The sequence below is a fragment of the Lepidothrix coronata genome, unplaced genomic scaffold (assembly GCF_001604755.1).
Source record: "Lepidothrix coronata isolate B3197 unplaced genomic scaffold, Lepidothrix_coronata-1.0 Scaffold48, whole genome shotgun sequence".
NCBI lineage: Eukaryota > Metazoa > Chordata > Aves > Passeriformes > Pipridae > Lepidothrix > Lepidothrix coronata.
The window spans coordinates 1,536,491-1,546,805 of record NW_016690228.1 but is presented as its reverse complement, the minus strand read 5'-3'; the positions used below and the strand labels follow the sequence as shown (position 1 = coordinate 1,546,805).

At 35.6% G+C, this 10,315-nt stretch overlaps 1 protein-coding gene across 6 annotated transcripts in view; it reads left to right on the top strand.

Annotated features, from left to right (window-relative positions):
* The window catches only part of ZC3H13 (zinc finger CCCH-type containing 13), a 46,107-nt gene that overhangs the window by 16,780 nt on the left and 19,012 nt on the right, over window positions 1-10,315 (top strand). For all 6 annotated transcript variants that reach the window (XM_017815035.1, XM_017815036.1, XM_017815039.1 and 3 more), the window contains 5 exons: window positions 2,575-2,683; window positions 4,851-4,990; window positions 5,732-5,886; window positions 7,264-7,461; window positions 8,841-9,014. In XM_017815035.1, coding sequence (XP_017670524.1) covers window positions 2,575-2,683; window positions 4,851-4,990; window positions 5,732-5,886; window positions 7,264-7,461; window positions 8,841-9,014 — 776 coding nt within the window. The remainder of the gene's footprint in view (window positions 1-2,574; window positions 2,684-4,850; window positions 4,991-5,731; window positions 5,887-7,263; window positions 7,462-8,840; window positions 9,015-10,315) is intronic.

Here is a 10,315-nt window from a genome sequence, read left to right as displayed (position 1 = left end):
AAAAGGAATATGTTGAAGACTTTTCGGTGAGAAAATTTTAAGTATATGTTCTAAACCATCATAACTTAAGAGAAAAGGAATATGTTGAAGACTTTTCGGTGAGAAAATTTTAAGTATATGTTCTAAACCATCATAACTTAAGAGAAAAGGAATATGTTGAAGACTTTTCGGTGAGAAAATTTTAAGTATATGTTCTAAACCATCATAACTTAAATGCTTGGTTTCTATACCCCAGGAAAAATATACTCAATTTCTGAACTGAGATTTGTTTTTCAAGATGCAATGTTGCCAGAATCTTTTTTCCTGACAACTAAATAGCATTTAGTGTAAAATACCATGCTTGCATAAAAATAGTCTATTCCCTTCTCCTATATTCAGTAATTCAGTTTGATAGCTGTTTTTGTTCTCAGTTCTTCTGTAGAAATATAATTGTGCCACTACTGAATCTTTCCACTGAAAGGAGAAAATACAGGCTGTTTCAAGATGCTTACAATATTGAGTTGTAAGTTTGAAGAGGTAGGCATGATACATGCAGGTTGTGTAGTACTTTTAACATGGGTTATTAAATTGGTCTTGAAGCATTCTGACTTACTGCATGTTTTTTGATGACAAGTTATTTGATGAGTTGGCTTTGAGAAGTTTTTTTAAATCAGTGTGGAGAGGTTGTCCTAACATTCATATTTCAGTTTGCTAGTAATAAGTAGTGTTGAATTAATAGAAACTAGTATTTGTATTTAGGAAGTTATGGGTTTGTTAGTTAATGTTGTAGAAATTGGTTGAAGCGTATGGCAGAAGTACACAGTTTAGTAGAACAGATGCAGCCTTCATGGAGGGCGGGCTAGGAAAAAAAACAGTCTTAAGAAAAAAAAGTGATTGCAGGGGAGGCTTGGTTGCAGGGGAGGCTTGTTGATATACTTACAGATTTTCAGATCTCATCAGAGTCATTTTCTTTTGAAGTAGTTTGCTTTGGAGCATAGTACAGTACTGACTCTTACACTGAAATGCCTTCAGTACATGTTGTGATGATGGCTTAGTGGATGTAGACTTGTCTGCAGTTGATGTCAGCAACCAACTTGACTCCATAGGTTATGATCTTCTGCACCATTTTAGAGATCCTGTCATGAAATGGAGAAATTTATTTTTTTTCTTATTCTACCAGCTGCTTTAAATGAAACGTGACACAAATTAGTTCTTCGGTGTGATGTTCCGTTGTGTTATGTAGCGAATGCTCAGTTTTTTCCAACCTTTCTAAGGCTTTGAATGTGATATACTGAATGCGTCGAGGATAACTGTGTTGAAGCATCTGGTTTAGTTCTGTAGGTAAAATAAATGCAGTACTTGTTCTGTGAACATTTATGTCATTGAACTAGAGATAAGATTTTAACACTTAGTGAATAAAAAGGAATAGTTGAATTTTACTCTTTTCTAAGTGACTACCCACAATGTTATGTTATTTCCTTCCTGTGTTTCTAAGGTTATGTTAAGGTTTTAAATTAAGATCTAAGTCCCAATAAGGAATAGCTAGTGAAATTCTCAGGCATCTCATTTTCTTGGCATAAAACCAAAGGTTCCCACATATCAACATGGAAGAATCCCCCCAGAAAAGAGAAGGCACTATGAAAGGTGAGAACAAAAGGGATATAGGACAGACTTTCATTATTTGCTCCTTCTGATTTACTACTTAGTAAATTAACCTGAGATACTTCTAAGCTTGAATGTTCTTTTTTTTGCTAGTAGCAAAGAAACTTTTTCCTCTATTCCACTTGAGCCCAGGTAGATTATTTAGAGAATGTCACTTCAGCAGATGCAGTGATGGAACACTGCAGCTTTATTACTGGAATTTGTCAGGGGGATAAGAGCAGCACAGCATCAGTTGACTTTTGAAATTCTTTTTTCCTGTAAGGATAGTCTCTGGCTTTCTTAGATGTCCACTGGACCATCTGCCACCTAGAAAATGGGTGCTACTGCAGTAGTGAAAGTCAAACACAAAACTGTCAACAAAACTTGACTCTAATGTGTTGCTTTAGACTTTTTTTCCCCTTCTGCCCGCCACGGGTCTCAGTTTTTTCTTATTTTATTGTCTCCTCCCCCACACTTTCTTTATCCTTTGGAGAGTTAAATAGTTCCACTTCTGAGTCTCATCTGCCTTGCATATAAATATTCTTATTTACAGCTGAGAACTCTTGCTCAAGCTGTTAAAATTATCCTCTTTAAATGTTTATTAAACTTCTGGTTGTAAGAACTTAATCTGTTCTTTCAGAGCCTATTTTAAACTTTATTCTCTGATACGTGCTCAACTCTTGCCCTGACTTTGAACCTTCTTATTTTATGAAAACTTTCTTCTCTTTTCCCCATCTGCTATTTGCATACTGATTATATGAAATCGCATTAGAACATGTTGCCTGTGGAGTCTTTGCTTGTTTAAGAAGGTATTTGTTCAACAGGCTGAAAGGGGAAATGCTTTTTGTACTATGAAAAAGAAACAGCCAAAATGCCATGTAAAATACACCTGCTTCTTCAGACTTCATTTAGAGTAAAGTTGTTTACTCTAATGCAGCATTTTTCCCTTTATAGAAAGAATCTTCACGAGGAAGACATAGAGAAAAGGAGGATATCAAAATTACAAAGGAGCGAACACCAGAAAGTGAAGAGGAAAATGGGGATTGGGAAACAAATAGAGAAGGTAAGTATAATGAAACTAACTGCTGATGCTTCAAAGTATTATGAGATTACTGTGCTGTATGTAAAGTGCTTAAAAATTTGATTTCTAAGCAGAATACTTTCATGCAGCAGCCATTAATTATTAATTTAAATTTTTTTGGAGGTGAGCAAAGAAGTTATCTAAGTTGGAGTGCTACAATAGTTAAACTACCTTAGTTTAAAAACACTTTTGTACTTTTTTCATTTTGCTATTTTGACTCCTCAGACAAAAAAAAAATTTGGGTTCTCCATGGCTGAATCTTTCACATTTAGATCACTAGTTGAATCCAGGTTGCATCCAAAGTAATTTTGAAACTCATCAGTCTGATAGGGGAGTGTAACTCCTTTGAATTCAGAAGTCAGTAGGTTTTTTTGCATAATTTGTAATGATATGAACTGTCTCATTAACAAAGGCTCCATTACAATAACAACAGTTGAAGGTAGCAATTGAACTATTTATATTCTGAAAACACTTGAAAAATGCTAAGGGTCTTGCATTACCTTCTGTGGTCACTTTTGTATGGGTTGGTGGGGTTTTGGTTTTTTAATACTTACACGGTGATTTCGTGGTCCTTGTTGATAATACTCGTCCCATTACTGTGTCAGCAGTTTTCTTCTTTACTAAGTTTCACTTGAGTCCAAGTTCACCTCACAGTGAAGTTACAGCAGCTTCTAATAAATTGTGGTGTTGCTGTAGTTTTGTGTCAGTGTTTCACAAGTAGTTACAGTATTGCAAGAAAAGATGGCAGTTCTGCTCTCTTCTGAGGTAATTGAGATATAATGAATGTATTTGCAATAAAGTATACTGCAAGTTGTAGGATGGAGCTCCCTGTAAATTTCATTAACTAGGTAGCTTTTCAATACTCTGTGCTATAAGTGTTGCAAATAGTTTTACTGTGTCTTGAGCACAATACGACAATGGAAGAGTAGCCATAATAAATTTTCACTCCTTTGTAGATTTTTTTTTTGCATGATTTAATAAAAATTAATTTATGACGTGTTTCCATGGAAAGTCAAAAAAGTTTGGAACATAAAAACAAGTTCTATATAAACATATAGTATGAATGTCTTAAGTCTTAGTGTTTAAGACTTTCTGCTTGAGAATTAAGCTTTTTTTCAAAGTAGTGATCAATCACTGGTATATGGATGAAGTAGAATTACTGTCTGTTAAGTTCTAGTGAGTACTATATAAGAAGACAGACGGACTGGGAAAGAACCTGTGCTGTTAGGAACTGCACATTTCTCTAAACTGTTCCCATTCATTTATGACACATGAAGGGAATTTGTAGACTTAGTTTAGTTACTGCAAAACCTTTTGTATAGTTCCTGTGTGTAGGAAAGGAGTGAAAGCTAATAACTTTTTAATGAAGTAATTTTTTTTGACACATTTTCCCTAAGTGCTTTTTGAGCATTAGACTTAAATAGCCATAACCAAAACAAGAAATGTCAACAGAGTGAGTAAGCTCAATTTTCAGTAATATTTCGGTTGCAAGGTTGAAAGCATATGATATTAACCAACCACGACTTAATGAAAAAATGAGATTTTTTGAGGGTTTTTTTTATGTGAAAACCGAACAGTAATAATGTTTTAAAAACAGATACAAACTTCTTCAGTGTATATTTATCTGATGAAAGAGTTCATACAGACCTTATTTTAAAATCAATGTGTGATGTAATTAAATAAGTGTATCAATTGATTTGAAGATACTGTATTAAATAAAACCCCCTAGTATCATGCATCAATATTTATATCTCTCTCATGTAAGATTTCCCAGTTAAGTAGTGTTCTACATATTTTTTGTCTTTGTGAAGACACACCATTTTAGGGTTTTTTGTAATTTAAATATAAATAAGTGGTTTACTATGTTTGCCTTGCTACCAGCCTCATAATGGATGAACATCCATGAAAGAAGTTGGATGAACATCCATGAAGTTAAAGAGTTTAACTGCAGGTTGTGTGGAACTAACTCAAGTTATTTCAGGTTTACACACGTAATTGGAGAAGAGATGTGACTTTACTCCATTGATCCATTTGTGCAGTGCTTCAAAGTCATGGAAATGTTTATACTTGGCATCCAGTATACTAAATATTTTTATTTATTTCAAATGAAATTGTTTGCTAATCTGTTCACTTTTTTTTTTTAATAAAGACTCTGATAATGGAGATGTCAATTATGATTACGATCATGAGCTGTCTTTGGAAATGAAGCGCCAAAAGATTCAGAGAGAACTCATGAAATTGGAACAAGAAAACATGGAGAAACGAGAGGAAATAGTAATTAAAAAAGAGGTTTGTATTATGTTAATGTGAAATAAAAAGGACAAGTCATCAGCCACTTCATAGACTTCTAACTGTTTCCTGGAAGATTTAAGCTTCCTGGGCTACAAATGCACTGTTGTGTTACGTGATAATAAATAACTGGCACCTATGTAATTAGTAGGTGACTTAGGTATTAGTCGTGAGTATCTAGTCAATCATCCAGCACAATGACCATGTCTTCTCCTTTGTGAAGTCAGCTGTTAAATAATACGTAGGATTTAATGCATTTTAATATACAAAACTAGTAAGACCTTAAACAGAGAAGACATGTAAAAGAAAACACAAGGCATTTGCCAGTCTCCTTTTCCAGCATGCCTTGTAGTAACAGAGTAGAGTGAGAGAGACAAAGCTGCAAGTGTTAGAAACCCTAAAATTTTGGGAAAGATTAAAAAAAATCCTCTAAGGATATCTTTCTTTTTCAGGTAAATTTGAGTGTTTCTTGTAAGCATACTGATTTTAAACTTTCAATTCCAGCGTTTGTAATGTATTGCAGAGTGTATCACCTTCTCTTCCTCCACGCTTTATCTGTTGTCTTTCTTTTATGGGGTATTTTGCAAACAATGTGGTTAGTTTATTTGAGGTAGAGGTGTACGTGGTAAAGGTCTCAGATATAGACTGTTACTGTATTTGTATATTTGACACATATATCGGCATACAGTTACACTTTGGAGCATCAATATCTTATTGGTTAATTATGTTCTTTTCCTCAAGATTTCTCCAGAGGTGGTTAGATCTAAATTATCACCATCACCACGAAAGTCTAGCAAATCTCCAAAACGAAGATCCAGTCCCAAATCATCCTCTTCAACTAGTAAGAAAGAGAAGAAAGCATCTACTGTATCTTCACCACTTTTGGATCAGCAGAGGTCAGTATGTAGATGCATCTTGCAAGAGAGTGAGAACAGAGAACCACACTAATAATTATTACCAGGATTTTCATAATCAGTGTGTTTTCCACTTTCCTTGCTTTCATTGCCCTTGATTATATAACTTTAGGGGAAGGTCTCTTAATTTTGTATTGTGAATCATCTTATGCAGAAAACTGTTACATGGATGTTGTTGTCAGTTGATTAATTTCTTGGTTTACAAACACATTTTTTTCTTTTTGAATGTCCAGAGTCTCTGGGAGGTGAGGGAGGTGATGAATATAAACCATTAAAAAGTGGGAAGCACTTTCATTTGAAATGCTGCAGCCTCTCTAGACTGAAATGAAATGTTTAAAATTTGAGCAACTGCACATTCTGTTGGTATTGCATATTGCTGTTCAAGAATAATGTTTGACTTCCAAGGCAGAGAATTTCTCAGAATTCAGGAGGGGATAGGAAGTGATGGGTGTGTGGGGGAGGGAAAAATTAAGGATAAGATATGTAAAAACCGCAGGATTTTAACTGTGTGCTGTGCTGCCAAAATCGGTCTCTGAAACCTGTTTTTAAGTTCTTGCTTAGGAAGGCCACAGTACCTTTTGGATCATTGTTTGCAGCTTTTAGATAGGAAGGAAATTACTGAAGCAGTATAACCAGACGTCTGCATTTGCTAAGCAAAAATTCCCTTTAAAATAGGGACAAAACAATTTTATTTCTGCTACAGGAATGTAATACCAGCATGTGCTGGTATGGTACTGACATTCAGTATACAATGAGACCTAGTTGATAGGATTTATATTAGGGGTTTATATTAGGGGTAGATTTTATGAAAAATATACTATTTTCATAAAAATATTTTTCATATTTGAATACGCATCTCACTATTTCATATTGTGAGATGCGTATTCAAAAATATTTGGATGCTTTATCCTGTGTTGACATTAAATTGAACACAAAATTACTTGAACACCACGTATTATGTGGTTGGGGTATTGCATTGCAGAAATGGGAGACTAAACAGACAAGGTAGTCTACTGAGTTTTTGTTCTCTAATGTGTGCAGTTCATGTAAGGGTATTTTGTCTTTGAAAATTGGTTCTGTCTGAATGGGAGCAATTCAGCAATTCCTATCTTTGTTCACTTGCTTCAGAAGTAAAGACTATACATGGAAGAGGTCAACGTAAATTTTTACCATCACTATTCACTCTCCAGTCAAGTACAGCTATTGAACGCTGCTTGCTAATGGAGTTGGTGAATCCTATCCAAAAGCTTCAAGGCCTTCTATGTTATAAGTTTCCTGCCAACATCTGAGAAATCATTGTTTGAAATAGTTGTCAGTTCTTTATTTTTTAACTCCTTCACTCTGTTAATTTATCTCTAGGAGTTCTAAAAGTAACCAAAGTAAAAAGAAAGGTCCTCGTACCCCTAGTCCTCCTCCTCCAGTACAAGAGGAAACTCCCCTAGGGAAAAAACACAAAGAAAAACATAAAGCGAAAGAACGTTCAGAAGAAAAGGCAAGGGAGGTGAAAGAGAGAGGGCGTGACTTTGAAAGGCACAAGGAGAAAAAAGAGAAGCAGAGGTAAGTTATGTTGCATTATTAGCTTTTAATGTAACGTAAACCTTGCTTTTAAAGCTATCTTTTACAGAACACTGAATAATACGGGAGTTATACCTGTTTTGCCAACAACATTTTAGTACTCTAAGTGTTTTAAGTGCATTATGTAGATGAATTGATAGACTATAACTAACAGATGGGTAGATATTAATTACATAACATAGTAAGTTTGTAAAATGCCCTTTTGAAAGATTCATTACGTCTCAGGAAGTTGGACCTTCACCAGTGGAGCGGGTCATTTGCCAAAATCTTTATCAAAGTCATCCACTTGTCTGATTGCCTACTTTTCTGAAATCTTAGAGGATTATTATCTTTATAAATTGGCAGTGGTATGTTTAAACTCTCCGTAATCTTCAGTAGGTTAAAGCATTCCTGAAGTAGTCAAAGACTGCTGGGATTTTATAATTGCTTCACTTTTGCATATGTACATATTTATATATTAACAAAAATGGTGGACTGCTATGACTATTCCTATAATTTTCTGAAGCATAAGCATCCATTTAAGGTGAAAAATAAATAATCTGCATTTTTAAGTCTTGTGTTTTCTTGATGAAAATAGGGTACATGTTTGTAAGTCTTACTTTGTAACTGACGTAGCAAAGAGTGGATGAAAAGTGAATTTTGTATTTTTAATTGATTAAATAAATTATACTATATTTACTTTAAAGTATCTTATTTCCCTCATGCTTGCACACTCCATTACTGGAAGGAAGTCGCAGGCAGTAGAAAAGAACATTCTAGGATTGGTGTGCTTGGCTTGTCACTGTATTATAATCAGGTATTGCTGCGGTGACTACAGCCTTTTGTTTCAGTATTGGATTTTTGTCTTTTTTTTCCCCTACATAATAGAAATGAAGTAGTAATGTCAAATCTGCCTGAAGTAGAGTGAGTGAAATAGTTGAAGGTTCTGACAGATTGCTTTCATTCATTTGCAGCTGGGATTAGCCTTTAAAAATGAGAGTGAGATTGAGGCTTCTCAAAGTTCCAATATTACAGAAATTTTTAAATAAGGTAGCAATATATTTCTCCATTGATGGAAGTTCTATTTCACTGTTACGTGAAATATTAGGTAAAATTACAAGAAGATATTTTTGGTTTTACCATATTCTAGTTTTATATTTCACAGTCCAGAATAACAAGAAATTTAGTGCATATTTTGCCTTCTTGAGTTTTGCTAGCTTAAGTTAATTTCATATGTGAAATTATAGATGGAACAAATGATTCTGTAACATAGTTCTTGATAGCGCAGTCACGAATTCTGTCTTGGAGGTGTTTGTGGTTTCTCAGAAATGTACTAATGCCATATTACACCTGTTAAACAAGCTGCTGTTTATGTTTCCCAGGGATCCCTCTGAAAGTTCCCGTAGACAGAAGCGTTCTCCTAGTCCTGCAGATCATTCTGGCAGTAATTCTTCCCCTTCCAGGGAGTATTCACCGCCTGCTGCAAGGCGAAGGCAAACCTCCCGAGCTCCAGCCAAGTCAACCACTCACAAACATAACTTCTCACCCTCTCGCAGGTGGGAGGTCAATTGCATGGATTTTATTACACTTAGTACTAGTTTGGAGACTTCCTCTGTTGGTTTGACTACTTGTTTATACGTGTCTGTTGTGAATATGTTTGTGCCTCAAACACTTGAACTCTGAGACTAGGGTTTTTTTGCCAAGTTACTACACTGAGGGTACCTGTCATGTCAAGAACACAAGTCATGGTGTGGGCTTCTATTTATGAGTTCTTCTCAAATGTTTTGTCTTCAGGTAAAATCTCAGAAGTCTGATATGAGATGGAGTCTACCTGTGATTCTTTGGGAACTTTTTTTTCCCTGCACCATCCCCCTGGCTCTTCATATGTTTCTTGAGAAGCAGGCACAACTGGCTGAACAGTACAATATGAAGCTTCTTGCAGGAAGCTTTAAGGAAGATATCATGCTGCTAGTTCTAGGGACTTCAGAAAAAATTATTTACCACCCAATAAAAAGAATGGAGCAGGCTCCCTATTTTGGTCTGAAGAGTGTTAGCTTAGGTTTAGAATGGCAATGCTAAATACTACTATAGTCCTATGTTTGAATAATAGAAAGGAAGACATTCTTGCTTTCTGCTCTTCTGTTGAAGGGTGGGGGAGAAGCTCCAGATGTCCTATATATCTGTGTGCAGATAAAACAGGCAAAATAAAACCCATCCATTAAGCAATCCTAAAGAGTTGTAAGCAGGCTGTTTTGCTGCTGTGGTGACCCAATTCAGCTGGAACAACACTGAGTTGTTTTAAGCTAGATGTCACTGGTGGACATTTTCTATAATTGGATTCTTTATAGGGAAGACAGTAGAGCAGCCCATTCCCCCTGCAACTGGCAGTAATACAGAGTCTGAAAAATACCTCTTCAGTACTCTTTGCTCTGCTTTTTTGCTAACTCCAGGGTCTAACTGACTTACTCCACTGTCCTGTTTTCATCTGGGATAGAGTTAATTTTCATCCTGGTAGCTGCTTACAGTGCTGTATTTTGGATTTAGCATGAGAATAATAAACACACCAATGTTTTATTTGTTGCTAAGTAGTGCTCACTCTTCAGTTCCCCATGCCCTGCCAGTAAGCAGATGCACAAAACACGGGTGGGGATCATGGCCAAGACAGCTGACCTGAACTGGCCAAAAAGATATTCCTTACCGTAGAGTGTCATGGTCAGTATATGAACTGGAGGGAGTTGGTCAGTGCCAATCACTGCTCAGGGATGGACTGGGCATCAGTTCTGGTGGGCAAATGTATTTTGCATCACATTTTCTCTTGGATTTTGTTCTTCTCTCTCTTTTTCTTAACTCCCCAATA